The sequence below is a fragment of the Canis lupus genome, chromosome 3 (genome assembly GCF_048164855.1).
Source record: "Canis lupus baileyi chromosome 3, mCanLup2.hap1, whole genome shotgun sequence".
Lineage (NCBI taxonomy): Eukaryota > Metazoa > Chordata > Mammalia > Carnivora > Canidae > Canis > Canis lupus.
Window position 1 is genome coordinate 41,347,978 of NC_132840.1, and position 21,757 is coordinate 41,369,734.

A 21,757-nucleotide genomic window follows, 5' to 3' on the forward strand; every position below is an offset into this window, starting at 1 on the left:
AAATGTTCATGTACTTTGGCTCAGTCATTTCATGATCAAAATTTTAATTTGATAAAAGATAAAAAGAGGGGCTGCTACTGTGGAAAATAGCATGAGGCTCCTTAAAAAATTAAAAATGAAATATCATATGATCCAATAATTCCACTATTGGGTATTTATCTGAAGAAAATGAAAACATGGGATGCCTGGGTGGCTCAGCAGTTGAGCATCAGCCTTCAGCTCAGGGCGTGATCCTGATCCAGGGATTGAGTCCTGCATCAGGGTCCCTGTGAGGAGCCTGCTTCTCCCTCTGCCTATGTCTCTGCCTCTCTCTCCAGGCCTCTCATGAATAAATAAATAAAATCTTAAAGAAAAAAAATGAAAAAATTAGAAAAGATACATGCATCCTTATGTTTACTCAGCATTATTTATATTAGCCAAGATATGGAAACAACATAAGTGTCCATCAATAGGTGAATGGACAAAGAAGATGTAGTATATATAAACAATGGAATATTACAAAGCCATAAAAAGGAGATCTTGCCATCTGTGACAACATGGACATAGAGGGTATTATGCTAAGTGAAATAAGTCAGACTGAGAAAGACAAATACCATGTAATTTCATCTATATGTGGAATATAAAAAAACAAATGAACAAAGTGCAGAATCAGACCTATAAATACAGAGAACAAGCTAATGGTTGCCAGAGAGAAGTGTGGTAGGGAAATGGGTAGAACAGGTCTAAAGAGGATTGGGAGACAGATGCTTCCAGTTATGCAATGATTAAGTCACAGGCATAAAAGGCACAGCAAAGGAGCACCTGGGTGGCTCAGTGGTTGAGTGTCTGCTTTCGGCCCAGGGCGTGATCCTGGAGTCCTGGGATAGAGTCCCGCATAGGGCTCTCTGCGGGTAGCCTGCTTCTCCCTCTGCCTGGGTCTCTGCCTCTCTCTCTCACTCTGTCTCTCATGAATAAATAAATAAAATCTTAAAAAAAAAAAAAAACCCACTAAAAAAAAAAAAGGCATAGCATAGGGAATGTAGTCAATAGTACTGTAATAGTGTATGACAGACAGTAGCTACACTTGTGGTGAGCACAGCATAAGGTATAGGGACAGTGAAACACTATGTCGTATACTGGAAACTAATGTAACATTGTGACCTACTTAAAAAAAAACTTAAAAAAAAAGATACAATGCACTGGTGAACCAACACTACACTTAAATTCAACTTAATTTCAAATATTTGATGAAATAATATAATCATTAGAAAGTTTTAACTTTAATTGAAAAAAAGACTATATGTACATTGTAAGTGAATTTTATAAATATATATGCATGCTGATATAAAAAAATGAAAGGTAACACAAAAATAAAAAAGATAGCATGACTTTAACAAAGTAATAAATAATAAAAAATGCTGTAACTTTCTTGATAAGGTTTATATTATGTTTTTTTTTTTGCCTTTTTGTCATTTAAAAAGAAAACTTTTCTACAGTTGGTAATACTTAGAGACCAGCAGACTACTGAAATTCATCACCTTATCATCAATATACACAAGGAAGAGGACATGTGATTTAGAATGTAGTCAAACAAAATGGGGCACCTAGGTGGCTCAGATGGTTAAGCATCTGCCTTCAGTTCAGGTCATGATCTCAGGGTCCTGGAATAAAGCCTCACATTGGGTTCCCTACTCAGTGGGAGTCTGCTTCTCCTTCTTTCTCTGCCCTCCCCTATACTCATGCTCTTTCTCTCTCCTCCTCTCTCTCTCAGATAAATAAAATCTTAAAAAGAAAAAAAAATATAGTCAAAACAGCAAGAAAAGAAGTACCTGTCTATACCTAAAGAAGCATGTTTTGTTCCAAGATCATCTGGCACTCAAAGATGGCAGGGTGTTTTTGGTTGTTATCTGAAACTTCCCTAATAATAAAATTAATGCTAGAAATCAGTCCATACTACAAGTATAAAGTAATTTCTTTATTTTACTACCATAATTCATCTGCTCCATACAGCAGAAGCATGTTTCCTAAAACCAAACTTGGAAGGTAGTCTAGACCAATAATCAGATTCTGGAATCTTGGATTTCCAATGAAGCTTTTTGAAGCCTTTTAAAAGATAGTCACCATGTTCAGGCAGGAGAAAATGATAGGAATTCATGATAGCAATTGCAATGAGAACAGAGGAAATTTAAAATACTTGAACATGTTAGCATTCCTCATAATTTTCTGATGACAAAACTGATGTAAAATTATTTCTACCTGATAAAGCTGTTCAGTGAATGCTCTGATAAGAGAAATCACAACAGGGAGTCCAAAACTGGGTTCTGATGCTGCTTTCCTAGGTGACAATTTACTTAATGGTACACAAGGCTCCTATAATCTAATCCCAGTCGATTTACCCAGTATTTGACTGGTTATCTTTACAGAATCTATGGTTCCAGCTTCATTAGACTATTCACCTTTCTCAGAAGAGTCTCCGAACTTGGCTCATGCTGGTTTTTCTTTTCTATTTAGTATACCCTGCCTTCTTGTTTCTACCTGAAAAGCTAATATCCATCCTTCAAGGTTCATATCAAATGCCAAACCCGGTATAAAATCTTCCCTGCCATCACCATGTAAAACTAACCTTTCTTTCTCTTGTGCTTTTAGTTTTGGTAAAACAGGAATCAGGATCAAGTTGATAAATTACTGTTTTTTCCTGTTGTTTCAAAATTTAATACTTACTGAACACATATCTATAATGTACCAAGTATTTATTATCTTTGTAGAGAAGAGTTAACTGCAGGCCTGAGATTGTTATCCTTTGAAGGTCTATTTGCAAGGCTGGCCCTTGGGTACCACTGTCTGGGAGTTTGATTTTTGGGACATAAACATTCCCTGAAGGTAAGATTGGATCTCACTGTGCCTCCACTATTCATACAAACATTATGGCTTATGGTAAACACCTGCTTTCATTCTGGGACTCTGGAATTTTGATGCCTGTCAGGGAGAAGGTGCTTATGTGAAAGCCCCCAACAACAATCCTGGCATTGATTCTCTACTGAGCTTCTGGGTAGACAACATTTCGCACATGCTATCCTAGCTCACTGCTGGAGGAGTCGAGCTCCTATGTGAATCCCCTGTGAGAGGATTTTGGGGCCTACACCTGGATTCCCCCAGACTTCACATACTGTGCCTTTTCCCTTTAAGGGTTTCACTTTGTCCCTTCTCATAGTAATCAGTCACAGTGGAGACTACAACTATATGCTGAGTCCTGTGAGTGCTCCTAGCAAATCCTTAAAACTGAGGGCCTAGAGGGGACCCTGATATACCCATATATTATTTCACCTAACTTGCACAACCTCCCTGTGGAAGTAGATTATTATTATCCTTATTTCATAGATTAGAAAATGGGAGTATCACAGAAATTAAGTGACCTGGAATAGGACACACAATGACAAAGACAAGATTTGAACACAAATTTTCTGCTTTCAAGTTTGCTGCTTTTGTGTTTCCTGATGTAAGGGAAGCAAAAACTTTAACACTGAAGGTTCACAATAAATAATAACTCTCAGGTTAAATAGCTGAATAGTCTAATAATAGTCTCATGTTAAAAAAATTCTGACCAAAGGCTTTTCTAATCTTTAAAATTAAAAATACAGCAATATAGAGTATTAGAGGTGGGGGGACATGTATATACACCCTGAAGGAAGTTATGCATAAGTTGTGCCTCATTCTGAGACACTTTCCTAGATTTTCTCTTTTCAATAGTTCTTTTCAATATTCCCTTAAGACCCTCATACCATTTTTGAAAACTCTTTCAGGGTCTTTATACAGGAAACCTTGAGTACCTTTTAGTAAAATCTTTGAAGCACAGTCGCAGTTTATTATGATGTCTGAAGAGTTTTGGGTCACTGGGTATTTCAGACAGAAAAACTTGGGCAACCTCCAAAGGCCCCTGTAAAATAAGAAAATAAACAAGTGTGTTTTTGTCTTCTCTAAAATCAGAGGAAGAATTACCCAAATGATTTTTTCTTAGCACTGAGATAGCTTCATTTAAGCTTAACCCATACATGTCTATGCCTATATTAAAACCTCTCAGGGCACCTGGGTGGCTCAGTTGGTTAAGTGTTCAGCTTAGGTCATGATCTCAGGGTCATGAGATCAAGCCCCACTTTGGGCTGTGTGTGCTCATGGGCAGTCTGCTTGAGATCCCCCCCCCACCCCAATTCCTCTTCCCCTCCGTACCTCATGCATGTGCATTCTCTCTCTAAAATAAGTAAATAAATCTTAAAAAAATAACAACACCTCACAGATTCTGGCAATATATTTTTAGCTTCTCCTAATGCCAAATCTATATTCTTAGGTACTGTAATTAAATTAATTAGTTTATTTTTCAATGAAAAGGGTAGGAGTTCAAGAACTACTGTATCCAACAATGCATTTTGCCTTGTATTTTTTACATTCCTTAATTTATCCTGGATGCAATCAGTTGTGTCAAACCACCGGTTATTAGATACTTGATTCTCCCAAAACAGCTTCCCTCAGTATTCCAAATGTGTTCTAATACTGCAAGCTAAAGATGACTCCTTGTGAATGTTACATCATTTGGAAGTAAAGCCCCCAAATCATGTATGTTTTTAAGGGTAAGGTGTATTAAAATATTTATTTAAGTTTTCAGTAGGGCACTTTCTGGCTTTGTTTCTTTTAGCCTAAAATATAGGTAAAATATATAATATGAATTCTTACTTGAAGCCCTTCTGGATTTTCCCTCACCCTGAAATATTCTCTAATTATCAGCAAGAGAATCTGAATGAACCGATTACAAGGAGATAATGGCAAGGGCTTCTAAAATCTGCATATGACAAAGCAACAATAATATCTTATGTACATATATTATTAAAACTTTCAAAGTGATTCCATATTACTTATTTCTTCATGACTCACTGTGAAGGAGATCTGGAGAAGATAACATCAAGGAGTACCTCAGGAAGTGGGTATTCACATGTATAAATGTAGCTCTGAAAACAAGACCTTTTTAGATCATGTTCTTTAAGTACAAGGTTTTAAAGGAAAGTCCATTTTAAGTGACTCAATTCCTTCTTAATAGAATGTTTAAGAACAGATTGGTAGAAAAATATAGGCAGTATAGAGGGCAGGCATGAAAACCTTAAAAACTGTGATTATACTAAAAAGATTTTTGTTTTGGACACCTGGGTGGCTCAGTGTGTTGGAAATCCGCCTTTGGCTCAGGTCATGATCCTGGGATCCTAGGATCGAGCCCCACCTCAGGCTCTCTGCTCGGGGGTGGGGTGGTGGGTTGCGGTTTACTTCTCCCTCTCCCTCTCCCTCTGCTGCTCCCCCTGCTTGTACTCTCTCACTCTGACAAATAAATAAAAATCTTAAAAATTTTTTTCAGGTCTATCTTCATCTATACCTCATGCCTTTTGCAAACCACTCCTAAAACATACCTTTTTCCACTTAATCTAACACTCATCATCTTTGTGAAACATAATCACAAAATCATTCCCAATTCCATTTATGACCGATACCATGGAGCACTAGCAAAAAGCACTAACCTGATTCACTGTTGTACCTACAGACCCCTGGAGTACCATCTGAAGCATTTTGGGGTCTGCAGGATCCTGGTGTGTTGCAAATGCCAACTCCTGGGTCTTTTTTTGCATGTCTTCAATAGCAACTTCAATTGGGGTTAAGATGATCTGGGTGAAATAACTTCTATTAGGCCAGTGTACTGATTGAAAACTATTTAATGAGCTTTATATATAATCAAATTTTTAAAAAGTGGAGACCAACTATAAACGGTTTTCTAATAATAGAACTCCAAACTCTGGGTCCCAAAATGGGGTGGGGGTGGGGGGGAGCACCAGCCTTTTAAAGCAGAAGCTAAGGGTAAACTACAGATTTAGAAAAGAAGCCAAAGTTAATGACTCAAAAGTGGGTAAAGTTCTAGTATGCTGTCATGTAAGGGGAGGTCCATAATGCTACATCTATACTGTTCTTACATGATTCCAAGTTTATTTATTTCACTAATCCTATTTCCCCATTTGTGGACTTACCTCTTCTTTGTGAGTGACATTGACCCTTGTCTTAATATAAGGAAAGGCATGAGAAGTAGTCAGAATGGTCTTCCGTTTGAATTGTTCATGAAGTTCCCCATGGGCACGGCCATCTAAAGTGAAGGGTGTACAGTACATGAAACGGCGAAGATTGTAATTTTTGTCAAAATAGGTGATTCTGTCCTTCATCTCATATGTATCAAAGTATGGTTCCACATAGGTAATCTGAATATATGCCTGGGAAAGAAAAAAGCCCTTCATTTTCTCAATGTTAAATCATCGGTTAGCCCTTCTCCCACAAAATCACAGGCTCAGAGATACACCTAGGTGGCTCTCGGTCTAATCAACCATACCTTGTTAGGATCTAATTTACACTTGTCTACAGGATTAGAGTCCTTGATTACTTCAACCACATCCTCTCCAAATCTTTCTCCATAAAATCCCTACAAAGAGGAAAAAAACCTTTTACATGAAGTTAACATTAATGGAGAACAGAGAAGGCTTCTGAGGGAGATTTCTGAGCAAAATTAGGCCACTTAGTGGCAGATCTTAATACATCTTATACAACCATCTGAATAATTTACAATGTAATTATTTAGGTTCACAAAAATTACATTTAGCCTACTTATTTGATATTATTTCCATCTACTCATTTTAACACAAAATTGAAGAACAATTTTCTCTAACAGAAGTACAAGATTCCATAAGAAGTCCTCAAGAAAAACAAAAAAGGAACAGAAGGCAGAGACAAAAGAAATCTGGTACCTTTGATATATAGGATCTTATTTTTATTGAGTTTGATAAGGCCTGATTTCTTGTAGACATAGGTCAATGAACCAACATTTATTTTTATGAATGATTTAATATTCCAGAATTTTCAAATAAAATAATTGATCTGCTGAAAGTTTTATACACTGGTTTAAATTTTGAAAACACAAGCCTGTCACGAATATAGTGACTTTTCTATAGAACACTGACTAGCAGCATGGGCAACAAATGGAGCTATTCAACGGGAAACATTAAATCTCTACCTTCAAAGGAAAACCCCTACTCTTCCCTCAAAGATAATTTTTACAATTGAATAAATTTGGAAAATACTGCCTCAATATTTCCCAACACTTACTTAGCTCCTGAAAAATAAAAAGTCACCCTTCAAGCCACTTTATGGAAGGTGAGCCCAGAAGGCACCAATAAGAATATAACATTCAAGAAGTAAGTAGGAGCTGAGAATTAAAACAAGCCCAGAACATGGCTTCTCAAACTCTTATGTGAATACAAATTCACTAGGGGATCTTGTTAAAACAGAGATTTGATTCAGACTATCTGGGGTGCGATCTGAGATTCAACATTTCAATCTCCTAGATGATGCCAGTGCTTCTGGTCCGACTGCATTTTGAATAAAAACAATAAAGAAAGGCTGGAAAGAATAACTGCATATGGCAGAGAAGATTGGTAAACCTCATAAACATGAAAATTAACCATTATGGTGAAAATGAAGGAGTTATAAAGGTTAAGGAATCCTAAGAAGTGTTTTCAGGATATGATTTTAGGCTTTTAATTTCTAAAGGAATTTCAATGGAAATCAGACCAAACAGGTAATGAGCTTGGGTCAGAAATTTATTGGGGTTCTAGTTCCAATTCCATCATTAATTGCTACTTAACTCTTTATGTCTTTTTCTGTAAAACGTAGATACTACTATACATTTCTCTGTATATCACAGTAGTTCTGAAGGATGTTGGGGTTTCTAAAAATATGTGTGAAAACAAAGCTTTCAAAAAAAGAGTTAATATTATTTTACTGTTGCCATAAAAGATTTGAAGGATTTGAAAGACTATTACTATACCTATCAAAACATCCTTAATTCTTTTATTTGGCAGGATCTGGTTTATTAAATGATTTGATCTGGATCTGAAAGTCTATTCATCATAGAGAATACAAATTAAAGATGACATTTACAAACTACCACAGCATTCACCTCCAATCTGTGAGAGATCTCTGCAAGTTTGGTTATTGCAGGCTCCTTGTAAACAAATTCCTGTTCATCCAAATCCCCAAACTTGGTTCCATAAAAACCAACACGAAAATAGGTGCCAAACATCCGCTTACCATCCTAGGTGTAGGAAAATTAAAAAACTTTAATACAAAGGGTTTTTTCCCCTCACATTATGTTTATTTACATTGCTATAGCATAAAATTCTTAACACATTGCAAAAAGATTTCATTCAAAATTAAAATATTTTATTATTTCTCAAATGAAGGTAAAAACAAAGTAAATGTTTCTTTTCCATTATTTCTAACAAATAACATTATGTAGTTAGTTTTTATCAAGTGACTAAATCACATATAGTGTATGTTTTTCAGAATTGGTCTAGGTTTTTAATTCCCTACACTGTTGAGATAAATTAACTTATTTTCCTTATTGCAAGAAAAGATGCTTAGTATAATATGAACTGTGTCTTAATTACTCTGAAATTATAGCATACTAAATAAAGTTAAATTTAAAAACAACACTAACATTTTTAGTTAGCACTTGCCTTTATATAATCTTTATACATTAATAAGTGACATCATAAAAGTTAGGAGCCAAGTATATAGTGCCTGGCATACAGGAGACAGTCAGAAAATGTCAAGACCATCCAGAAGCCCTGAAGCAATCAATTTACAATGGGTCCCCGACTGTCAATAAAAATACTTATATGTGGAAGAGTGACAAAAAAAATGAAACAGAAAGGGGAAAATGCATGAATGAAACATAAAATGAAAAAAATTTGACACAGGTTGGTTAAAGTCCCCAAACCACTTCCTGCATAAATTAACCACACATTCAAGTACAAAGTACACTAAGACCATCTGAACTCTTAGTGCATTTGAGAACAAATCCCTTTAATAAAGATAAAATATTTGGAAGCTTTCCATGTAATTTTTACAATTTATTTACAAAGATGTTTCAGAAGGGGGCGCCTGGGTGGCACAGTCCGTTTAGTGTCTGACTCTTGGTTTCAGCTCAGATCTTGATCTCAGGGTCATCATATAGAGGTCTGAGTTGGGTTTGTTTAAGATTCTCTGTCTCCCTCTGTCCCTCCCCTCCATGCTCTCTAAAATAAACAAATCTTTAAAAAAACAACAACACTTAAGATATTTCAGAAGGATTCTGTGGTAGTGCCTATATATACAGCCACACATAAGTATTTAAAAACCTCTGAATTCTCTTTAAGCCTAATCTGTCTCACACTTAGTTTTCCTATATTGAGTTCTTCCTGGAAAGGCTAAAGGATATGTAAAGTAAGTCACAAATGAAACAGATCATTAAGCAAAATGGGAAACTCTGATCTTTAATTTACTAGTTTTATAACAGAAAAAAAAAAAGTACAGTGATGAAAAATATCCCTACATTTCTATCCAGGAGAGAGAAAGTTTTGAAGAAAAAGATGCCTTTGGAGCTTAAAAAAAATTTAAGTTTCTAATCTAAATTTTTTTCAGTTATTTAAAAATTTAACAAGTATAAAAATTAACTGAGTTCCTTTAGCAATTGAAATCTCTCTAAAAAAAAGGTATTCCATCAAAATTCTGATTAAAACCATCCATAAGCCAATGAAACAATATAACAGCAAATTTTGATAACTAATCAAGGAATGAAGGCACTGCATGGAAAATAAAAATGGGATTTGAGAAAAATTAAAACCTTGTTATGTTTCAAAAATGTTATACACATATATACATATACATTTCTACTTTTAGAAACCACAAATATTAAATTTTGTTAATCTGGCTAAACTCTCAGGTGTCCAACGTTTTTTAAAACACCATTCCAAATCTTTAATATTGTGACCTTTTAAATATTTCAAGACTGCTATTAGGATTTGTTTCCCTTAGCTAAATTTTCCAGTTCTCAATCATCTTTATATGATAGGAATTACTATCTTGTTTGCATTTTATTAATTTTTTTAGTTTTAGTTTTTATTTTTTTAAATATTTTATTTATTTATTCATGAGACTCAGAGAGAGGCAGAGTCACAGGCAGAGGGAGAAGCAGGCTCCATGCAGGGAGCCTGATGTGGGACTCGATCCCAGGACCCCAGCATCATGCCCTGGGCTGAAGGCAGGCGCTAAACTGCTGAGGCACCCAGGTGTCCTGCTGAGCCACCAGGCATCTCTTATTTTTAGTTTTTAAATGCTACCTTTCAAAAAGTGGCATCCCAGAAACAAACACGATAATGCGGATCTGATCTGAGCAGTGCAGGGGTCAGGGGACTCACTGCCTCCCTCGATAGGAACTTGGATTTTATTAATGCAGCTTATAACTAGTTACTAAGCACTTATCTAAGCTCTTATTTACTTTCCATACTAACATTCAATTCAAGGAAAAAAAATTACTGAGTGCTTATAACGTGCTAGACATTGCTCATCCTCAGTAATAAAATAAAAATGAAAAGACTTGGCTCCTCAAGAAAGTAAAGGATATATACTCAAATAATTACAATATAAAGGTTATATACTATAATAAAAAGTGGTATCAAAAAAGGAAAGATCAATCTTGCTGGACCCAGGTCACAGAAGAGATGACACACAGGGTTCTACAACTCAAAAGAATGGCTAACTGGATGTGGGAAGGAAGGAAAACATTTCAGCAGAGAGGGGAAAAAAAAGGAAAAAAAAAAAGAAGTTAGAAAGCCATGTAACAGAATGTGAGGGAAACCATTCATCCATTCATGTATTTATTGAGCGCCTAAAATATGTCAGCAAACTGTTCTAGACAGCTATGATAAATCGGTGAACAAAAGCGACAAAGAGCATGGTCAGGGTAGGTCTCACCAAAAGATGACATCTCAGCAAAGATGTGAAGGAAGTGTGAGAATTATTTATGTGGATCTCTGGAGAACAGCATTCCAGGCAGAAGAAAGAAGCCAGTGCACAGCCTCTAGGATAGGTATGTTTGAAGAACAGGAAGGTGGCCAGTGTAGTTGAAAGGGAGTGTGCAAGAGGCAAAATGGTGTAGATCAGAGAGGTAACTCTAAGGAGTTACTGGAATTGAGAATGACTATGTGTGCACTGGAGTGGGGGAAAGAGCAGAAGGCAGGCTAAGAGTTTGAGTAAATTAATTTACAATCTACAAAAAGTTCTCTAGTGCAAAATCACCAACTCTATCATGCTCATGAACGCATAATCGTTATAGCTTCTCCCTCAAGAAAAATATCACTTTATCTTCTTTCCTCATCAGAGTTTTAGACCCAAGATGACACTTGTTTTCTACTTTCCTAAAATCTAGCCTGTATTTTTCTAGCATTAACTTTCCTTACTGTCATGAATTCTTTCTGAATTTCCTATCATTCACACACTCCAATTTATTCTTCCTTAGCAGTTCTACCTACTGATTTTGCCATCTTGTGGGTGAGGAGATCATGTCCCAGACAAGGAAACCCATCTACTCATCTCTCCATGTCTCTAACGTCCAAAATGTCTTAGGATGAATGGATCTCAAATCTTTTCTAATTTTATTATGTTTATTTAGCAAGAACATTTCGTTGAACTGGTTTAGTTCTACAATGACATCACTACTAAAACTTCTTTTATCCTCACCCAATTGTTTCTGCTATGCTTCCTTCAAAGTAATTGATTTCTAGATAGACATACTAGTATTTCACACAGTGGTAATCTCCCTCCTCTTCTACTGGATCTTTCTCCTATAGAACACAAACACTTTTATCACTTTAGTTAGTCGTAGACATCAACTTGGGAACATAACACCTCTTAGATTTCATTAGCCCAATTGTGTTAAGATTTCAAGTAGTGATGATGATGATGATGATGATGATGATGATGTTACAGTAACAACAATAAAAATAATAATCTCCAACATTTTAAAACTACTTACTATGTGCTAGACACTGTTATCTCCTTTCCATGTATTATTAATTCTTATCACAACTATAAAGTAGGTACCATTTTTTCACCCTCATTTTATAGATGAATAAAAGTAACTTGTCCAAGGTTATACCGTTAATCAGTGGTGGGGCTGAGAGTTAAACACCAATATATTTGACACCGGAAGTCCAAGTTCTTAATTAAGCTATGAAAATTCCCATACTCTCAATACTGATATACAAACACTCTGATATTTTCCTTGAGAATTTCCCTGAGTAAGTCCTTTGAGAATTAATGGGTACCTCCCACCCTATGTTTGTCTTTCTCTTTATTACAACACTGTCCTCTATACTCTAAAGGAAAAATCAGTTTGGTGGCTGATCTATGAAATATATTCTTCTAAGATACACCCTCCTACATTTCTTATCAGAAGTTCAGTTTTAACCATTACATGTCATATAGTCTAGGAAGAAGAAATCACATCTAATATCATCTACATAGTACATTTTGCTGCCCATGTCTTTCTTTTTCTGAAAAGTAGCATAAAGGGCAGAACACAATAAGAGGTACAGCATCATCAGTTGCACAGTCATGGGTCTATACCAATTATCAGGGAGTCACCAACTACCCAAAAAGTATCTCCTCCTGGAGATAAGAAAATTCTTCCCAACTATTGTATTTTCCTTAACCTTCTTTATATCTGGCTTAACATTCCTGAGGTAAAGACTATGTTCTTGGAATTTTTTTTCCTTTTTCTTTCTTTCTTTTCTTTGGGAGATTTTTTTTTCCCCATTCTCTTATTTCAGAGAGTCCCCTCACCTCCATTTTATTGCTGTTTCTAATTTTGTTCCATCTTTTCTTGCTTAGATGAGTTAATTTATCTTACTTAGCCTCAGTATGGATTAAAACAAAAGAATTCAACAGAAACCACTGCACCAAAACTATGGCTAGTACTTCTGAGCATATAAAAAACAAAATACTGCCTCATATTCATGTCTATTAAGCCCAGTGACAAGAGTTAAGATATAGCCCTTTTGTATAGTTCAATCTGAAAAGTTAGGGTACCCCATTTTTCTTTAGTGGTCCAGCAGGAAGAGTTTAGCTTCACAAAGCTAATAAGCCCATCTTCTCCAGCCTTTCTGGAAATTATAAGATATACCTAATATGGTAGTGATATCCCCTTTGAAGAAACATGTCATCTTTGAAGAAAAAGAAATGGAGACAGTGTCACATGACTGGACACAATATTTGGGGATTGATTATTCTGAAAATTCTACACTTGAATTAATCTATTTCTGAAATTGATCACTGTTGCATACATGGATAAATGCTTCTTTTAAAAATGAAACACACAAAATATGAGATCAGTATAAAAATTTCCATACAGAAATTCAGTATTTCTCTTTTCCTAAAAATACTTTAAAAATGCAATCATTAAGAAAGAAATGATTAAAATACACTTTGTTTCCTATTATTGCAAGAAAAAAAAATGGGCTTGGGAAAAGAGAAAATAAAGGTGGACACTAAATAGCCATTAAGGTACTGAAACTAGCAGAGCAGGTAACAGGCACCACAATCTGTTATGGGTACCTGATCTGTTCTTTTGCATAGTAAATACTTCACCAAATTGCTAAGTGTCAAGTTTTAGAGTTATCTTATATACACACACATATATACACACCGCTCAAAAGCTTTGCCAACTCAAATAATTTGTACCCAATCAAAAAGCATAAAGAAAAATGAAATACACTGCTAATATATAAGCTCAAAAGGGCTTTTCCTGTAAGTTAGGTAGTGAGTAATCAATTCAAAGAATCTTTCTACAATGGATAAGTTATCCTTACTCGATATTAAACCAGTAAGAGTTCTTTGAGAATACTAGGGGATTAGCTAGGAAATAAAGCTTTTAGAAAAAAACAAAATTACTGAAGTTTTCCCAGAGTCAAAAAGAAAAATATTCACAAGATAGGAACTTACCACAATAGACAATAGTAAAAGTAGGGAGTAGGGTCAGCAACCAGGGGCAAGAGAGAAGAGAAAACAGAAAGCATTTTAATTAGGGAAATTTCAAAACAAATAAGCAGCAAATGGTGGCAAACACATTTTTAAAATGCAAGCATCCATTTAAGTTTTACAAGGGAAAAGCAAAAAACAAACGTGCAACAATTTGAGAAGCTACAAAGCTAAAAGTCCAGTGAAAGGTAGTGACAAGAATATAAACAGAAAAAGTCTGTGCGACTTTTACCATGCAGTAAACATGACGACAGAATGATATTAATGTCATAACCAGTGAAAGTTATACCTTTCAGGGGTCGATTTAGCACCAAGCAGACTAGTAATAAACTGCTCAGAGGTTTCAATATATCTTCCTTCATGCCTACTTTTCAGCTAATTTCATTTCATGTTAGGAAATCCATAAGGACCTTTACCACTCATAGATTAACCATGGCAAGTCTCTTTCTGTAATCTCTTAACTGAGCCACAAAAATGAATAATTTTATATTGATATTAATAGTCATATACACTGAATCTAGAGAGTTAAGGTAGATGTACATTTACTGACTTCATCAGAAAAAAAGCAAAAGGCAGGGACTAATTAAGGAATGGAAGAAACACAGTAGTAACATTTATTCCTGAAGTTTTCTATCTGGGTCCCCAAGTAAGGACCGCAGTGCAAAACCACAGAAAGGTTAAGCTGTTGAGCCAATATAAAGTGACCTCAAAGTGAGAGGCAAAGCAGACAACTTTAAAATATACCTAGCTTAAAATAAACCTGGTTTATTAATAATACCCTGCTTCACCTCATCCAAATAAATTAGGGCACATTGTACAAAATTCTTTCCTTTACAGAAAGATTTAAAACAATAGCAATCAAATCTTTCTGGCCTTTTTTCAGGTAAAATTTGATTCATATGTAAGTTTTCACAAGCCTACCTCCTACATAAAAGGAAGCATATGTAGTCTTCATTCAACAGGAATTATCAGACTCAGCATCGGAGTTCAAAGTAAATTTCATGTTCTCCCAGTCTCCATCTCTCCCATCAAAAAAATTTATTTATTTATTTTTTTTTTTTTATTTTTTTTTTCCATCAAAAAAATTTAAATGATCAAGTGAATGTCTTTCCTCAGTAGTGCTTATCATATGCAAGGTGACGTGACTTAACATCAAATCAACACATTATTTCATCAATTCTAAGACGCACATTTTTTTGGCCCACATTTTAATATCTCTGTAGTTAGCATTCACCTCTCAACTGATAGGATGTTGTGCTTTAATGTTTCCTTTTCTTTCTTAAAGGCATATAAAATAATGGTATGTCTAACAATTGTTGGCGTCTTTGATCAGATGAAATATGGTATTTGCTATTTATACCTCTGAGCAATAACACATAAATCGACCTCTGTAAAATGAGGTGAAACAATATGGTTAAAAAAAGAAATCTGTGTGTAAATATTGATGAAAGAAAATGCTTCAAAGGGTAAAAACAAACTAAAGTGATGACAAAGTGGCTCATTTACCAAAGAATCTCATTAGCGTAACATGAATTTCCATGCACTGCCTACAACCTCTTAATAATAAATTGCTTAAAATAACTTATGGTATTTTAACAAAATTTCTTTGGTTAATGAATTCAGTTGATAGCAGATAGCAACAGAATGCCCACAGCTAGCACATGTGGGCAAAGCATTGGCATAAGAAATCTGATCAAATCAATCTATTAGTGTCTTTAACTAACTAAAACATTACCTACCTCCCAGCCAGTACTCTGTATAATAAAAAGTAAAAAAGGGCAAGTCATAAAAAAAACTGTTTTAAAAGAACAAAAAAAGGCCAAAGGAACTTTAGCAGTGTAAGGCACCATATACCATAAATTCTTCCCCATGAATAGAAGACAGCAGGATATTGTAACACCATATTCTTTCACATTAGATCTGTGATAATTTCATAAATTGCTTGTTCAAACCCTAAGTAGTTAAAATTTCATCTTTTAAAAACTTTAATAAGGGAAACTATAAATTTTGGTGAAAAAGAGGCAGCTATGTGTTCTATTAATGTGTCTGAATTAGACTTCTAACTAAAGGGAGCTGTGCATCATTGAACTACCCAGGGTAAACTGGAACAAAAATCACAATTTTGCTCAACTGTGCATGATACAAATGGAGGAAAATCTCTTGCAAACTACTAGCTCCAGGTGTTTCAGATCTGACATGTAACTGACACTGTAGGTACAACTGATTATAAAAAGATCCACCTGTTACCATCATGAATCCTACTAAATCTCTTGCAACTTCAGTGTTTTAGTGGAGGACAATAAAATATTGGCTTAACAGTATAGCAGCCCTGTTTATAGACTATTAAAGTTTTTCAGGTTGTATCAATTCATCCATAACAGTGTAGTCCACGTTAAGAAAGAAGAGGTCAAGCTGACAGACAGTATAGCAGGACTAGTAATGAATACAAAAGTGGATAATCAATATTCCACTTCCTTCTTGGATGATGGTAGCAGCAGATGGTACAGATGGTACAGCACAGGTAGCCCGGGGAAGGGAAGGGAAAGGTGGGGAAAGAGGAGGCTCAACAGGATATTTCAGAGTATTTAACAGAGCCAAAAATTTAGTTTCAGGGAAATCAATTGTTAGTAGTCTAATTCATTTTTAAACCAAGCCTTATTTTGATTCTAATTTTGGTGATAATATGTGGATTCCATGAACTATAAGCAAGTACTAAAATCATACTATTATAATTGAATAAACACAAGACAACAGTTTTATTATTTTCACTAAATATTATTTTCATGTTAGAAATATATTAAAGGATCATTGAATGGAACATCCAGGAAAAACATTTGAAGCTGAGTTGAAAACATTGACAATATTAGTTTATTACTCTTTCATATCATTTAATAAAAAACTAACTAGCATATAAAAACTTTTTTGGCAGCAAAAGAAATCAACTTAAGAATCAGATTCACAATTTTAACCCAACTTGTAAAACAGAAAAGAACTCACAATTTTTAAAAACTTGCCAACTAGTAGTAATTTTTAAAAAGTGAAGAAAAACTATGTAGGAAGTTTATGATGATCATGATCTACTTTAGGTAAATTCATTTTTTGTTCACGAATCTTGCTCTGGCCATGAACCATCATTTTGACATTGTTCATTTGTAACCTGATTAAAATGGTCATTTCCTCAGATCTAGTTTGACATCAGTACAAAGCAACACTAATGCTTTTAGACAGTTTTCTCCATTTACACTGAAGCTAGAAATTGCAGTCATTACCTGATGAACAATTTTGCTGAATGCTTCTTGAAGTTTACCATGAATTGTGGATAGTTTCTTTGCATCCCGATTAGCTTCGTGAATAGGAATAAGTACTTTGTAAACCTCATTGACTGCTTCATACATGCCAGCCTATAAGAATAATGTTATAAGATAATGTTTTCTCTTATATCAATATGAAAGAATTACAATTTATGAATGCAAAATATTTCCACTAAGGCAATACCACTAAAGCTTTCCCAATAGCACATAAAAACAAACACTAATTTTTAATTTTATTAAGGCTTAAAAAAAGAATTTTGCACAATGCACTGTCTCCTCTAGATGGATGGATATGTGTGTGTATATTTAACATGCACGCAATACATATATGCATATTTAAATTTATATATAATTTAAATTGAATATTCTGCTATCTACCCAGTAATTACTTCACTAGTATGTATGTGTGAGTACTTACATATGCATATAAACTATGGGAGAAGTTAATTCTGAGCAAAGGAATAAAAGAAATTCAATTATTACATTGATCACAGATATCAGAAACCCTGTGGAATCCCAGCAAACTAAAATTATTTATATTTCTAAAATATTAAATTGGCACAGGAAATCTTATTGGAAATATTCTGTGGGGGAAAAAATCAGTGATCTTTCACAAAATTTAAGAAGCTTCTGAACTACCAGATTTTATTCCACTAGGGGCCAGTTGGCCAACGGCTAGCCAAGTGTTGCCCTGCCTATAAACAGAGTGAGGGACAACATGTGTTTTTACTTCCATTCCATTTTCTTGTCCTAACTAATGGATTGGTGGCCGTAGTGAAAGAAGAAAGAGATGCTTTCCAAGAGCCACCAAGCTCCTGTTACCTTACAAATCAACAAACATATTTTCCCAAGAATAAATATATGGTGCTTAAATTTTCTAGTAAAAGTTCACAGGAGTTTAAGCAATCTTGTAACTGTAATAGTGAAATATATACAGTAATGAAAATGCCCCAATAATTAATGTAATTCAGATTAAACAGATTAGTTGAAAAACAGGGAATTTCATAATTATATGCTATTACAAAAGAATTTCAGTAATATAGGTCACTGAGCTGTGAATTATTAAAATTACACAAACACAGAGTGTTTTTATTAAAATATTCCATTAATAGCAAAAAACATTTCCCACTTCTAGTTCAGATCACTTAAAATGAAACCCAAGGAGCAGGAATCCAGGGGGAGCAATCAGAACAGTTGAGGTACTCAGCAAATTTTAAATGATCACCTAACATTCTTAGAGTCTCAGAAAAATTGTATTTAGATAAACCGATTCTAAGTGTGAATAATGATAAAGATGATGGTAATGGAGAAAACTAATACTTACTTGGAGTCAGGTACTACGGTAAGTACTTTACATACATTAACTCATTTAATTCTAATGACATTCCTATGTAATTCCTATTATTAGATGCATTTAATGGATGAGAAAAGCAAAGCACTGATAGGTTGAGTAACTTGTGTCTAAAGTAATTTAACTACCAAGGCAGCAGAGCCAGGATATGAATTCTGGCTGTATGCTTTCTAAATAGATGCTCTTAACCAATACATTGCAGGGTAGGGTTAAGGCCAGGAGAACCACCAATTCCCTATAGCAGTATAATGGTGAAGAAGGACAGCATTGCATATTGTGTTGAGCTTCCCCCTTCCCCTAACATGAATTTCACAGTCTCCTAAACCTTGGCACTGGGACAATAAATACCCAGTAGAAATGTCAGAGAAGTACAGTTTAAAAAACTAAGCAGGGATTTGGCTAGCTATCTTTCCCTTCTCCAATAATTATCCCATCTTGGATCAACAAGACTGTTTCAATTCTTCACATAGAGATATGGAAGAACAAGACTGGGGTTGTAACATGGTACAGGAGGTCAGGCAAGGGATCTAGGATATAGTTCATAAAGCTCTGGTAAGTGAGTTCCAGGTCTCTAACCCCTCTTACTAGGGCTCACTATGCAACCAATGAGATGAGGGGCCATAATTTTCCTGAGCACCAGTGCAATGTCCAACACACTCAAAAGAAGATTCTCCCTTTCATCCAATAGACCAGCTCTACAGCTATAGCTACATTACTCAAACAGGAACTTAAATCATCCAGACGTTTTCTGTTTTGTCCTTTTTTTTAATTTTAAGGTTTTAGAAAATGTTTGGTGGTAAAAGTTTTATAAACCAAAAAAACCCCAAGTAAACCAACCAACCAACCAACCAAACATCTGTTATAGATTAAATTATGGTTCATAAATAAGCAAATGAAAAATACCAGAGAAAATGCAGATTATTAAGACAAAAAGTAGTTAAGCAGTAATGGATCTATAGAGAAAATCTGTTCCTAGATAATTCTTAAGGTAGTTGGAGAAAATTACCATAAAGGAAAAGCAAGGTCACAGGCAGAGAGAATATATGTATCATGAATAATTCAGAGGTACGTATCTGTGGAAAGAGAATGAAGAGTCATCTACCATAGAGAAAGAAGCAGCTGCTTGTTCCAGTAATCCCACGAGTCCTGACTCAGTAAAGTACTTTCCAGAGCAGATACCTTCTTCATCTGGAGATACCACATCATCTGAGACTGCAGATTCTTCTAAAACATTAGATGAAATATTCTGGGGGAGAAAATTGAAACAGCTATTAAAATGGAATTAATTCCTTAGCATGAAAGATGTATATGAGGAACCAGCTGAAGATGAAATATTAATATCTGCTTAGGTTACAAAAGGGGGCAGGGGGTAGTCAACGCAAAAATAAAAAAGACAAATCTCCAAAATCTTCCTGTATTTTGAAGATAACAATAAAGTGGTAACACTATAGTTAGGTAACTTATCCATTATAAATTGTGAGAGAGAAAATTAAGAAAAATCATGTGCTAAAGAAAACAGTGATATGAAACAGGATATCTCAGGAGACTTAAAGTCTTTATTTTTAACTTAAATGATCTCGTCAAAACTCCCCACAAGGAAAATTAAGGTATGATATAGCTTGGCTTGCCTAACATTACATTGAGTTAATGAACAACCTCAAGTATAATAAAAGCCCTCTTACCCAATGAGGTTGGGATCAGCCATTATTTCTAAAAAGGAAATAATACACACTACCTTAAACATTTTAACCTAAACATTTACACCAGATAAACATTCATCTGACTTTTTTTTTTTTTTTTAGATTTTATTTATTTATTCATGAGAGACACACACACAGAGAGGCAGAGACACAGGCAGAGGGAGAAGCAGGCTCCCTGCAGGGAGCCCGATGCAGTACTCGATCCTGGGATCTGGGATCATGACCTGAGCCGAAGGCAGATGCTCAACCGCCGAGCCACCCAGGTGTCCCCTGACATTTTTTTTTTTTAAGATTTTATTTATTTACTCAAGAGAGACAGACAGAGAGAGAGAGAGGGAGAAGCAGGCTCCATGAAGGAAGCCCGACGTGGGACTCGATCCCGGGTCTCCAGGATCACATCCTGGGCTGAAGGCAGCACTAAACTGCTGAGCCACCTGGGTTGCCCTCATTTGACATTTTTTTGAAGTAGATCTAAGGCTGTTTCTTTGTGTACACGTCTCCAGGGCAGATTTTTACCTAATCTCTCTTGACTTAATATTCATAGTGCAATCCTCACTTAAGATTTCCAGTTCTGGTTTCTTTAGAGTAAAAACTTGAATTTAAAAGGTTATCAGGGATCCCTGGGTGGCGCAGCGGTTTGGCGCCTGCATTTGGCCCAGGGCGCGATCCTGGAGACCCGGGATCGAATCCCACATCGGGCTCCCGGTGCATGGAGCCTGTTTCTCTCTCTGCCTGTGTCTCTGCCCCTCTCTCTCTCTCTGTATCTCTCATGAATAAATAAATAAAATCTTTAAAAAAAATAAAAAAAAATAAAAAAAAAAATAAAAGGTTATCAAATTATCCTAGATTTCTAGAAGCTTCCCCCCCACCCAATTTTTTGTAGTTGGTCCAAAATCAGTTCAACAGCAATTGTTTTGGAGACTCACTTTTATCAAGTCTTTGCAAAACATTTAACTTAGGGTTCAGAGAAAAAATGACTGACTTTCTATTTATGTTCAGATTTTACCAGAGGACCTACCATTTAATAAAGTGCTGTAATTCCCCAAATCTGGCATTATCAGGTTTTGAAGAAAAGCAAAGCATAATTGACTCCTGGCAAGCAAAGAATTCGACTAGTGGGTTGGAGGGATGGAGCCCTACTAGGGAGCAAAATATCATCTCAAAGCCATGGTTTCTGCATATTTTATCAGAAAATGGAGAATGCTGGGTTATCTGATGTTTTAAGTAAAAGCCAATTAAGAATTTCTAGAGTATTCGGATTCTCGGTATTTCACGTGTATTTCAGAGATGAAGTCCACAGCAGTACAGGTGAACAGAATACACTTAGCACTGGCATTTAGAGGCACAAAAAAAAAAAAAAAAAAAAAAAAAAGAGGAAAGAAAATTAACAAGAAGTACTCTTTACAAATGTATTCATGACAGTGATAGTGAAATGTTAACTTATCTTGTGAAGCATTACCTTCAGTCTTTATGCTTTCCTTACG

The 21,757-nt window shown here is 35.2% G+C and overlaps 1 protein-coding gene across 8 annotated transcripts in view; it reads right to left on the reverse strand.

The window, feature by feature from the left end:
• Positions 1-21,757, reverse strand: part of DOCK7 (dedicator of cytokinesis 7) — a 219,588-nt gene that overhangs the window by 10,571 nt on the left and 187,260 nt on the right. For 7 of the 8 annotated variants that reach the window (XM_072820523.1, XM_072820525.1, XM_072820522.1 and 4 more), the window contains 7 exons: positions 19,676-19,819; positions 17,181-17,312; positions 8,012-8,146; positions 6,389-6,478; positions 6,036-6,272; positions 5,535-5,678; positions 3,807-3,913 (listed from right to left, as the gene is read on the reverse strand). In XM_072820523.1, the coding sequence (XP_072676624.1) occupies positions 3,807-3,913; positions 5,535-5,678; positions 6,036-6,272; positions 6,389-6,478; positions 8,012-8,146; positions 17,181-17,312; positions 19,676-19,819 (989 nt within the window). Of the gene's footprint in view, positions 1-3,806; positions 3,914-5,534; positions 5,679-6,035; positions 6,273-6,388; positions 6,479-8,011; positions 8,147-15,611; positions 15,666-17,180; positions 17,313-19,675; positions 19,820-21,757 lie in introns of those variants that run through there. The other variant, XM_072820529.1, reaches the window with a different exon arrangement.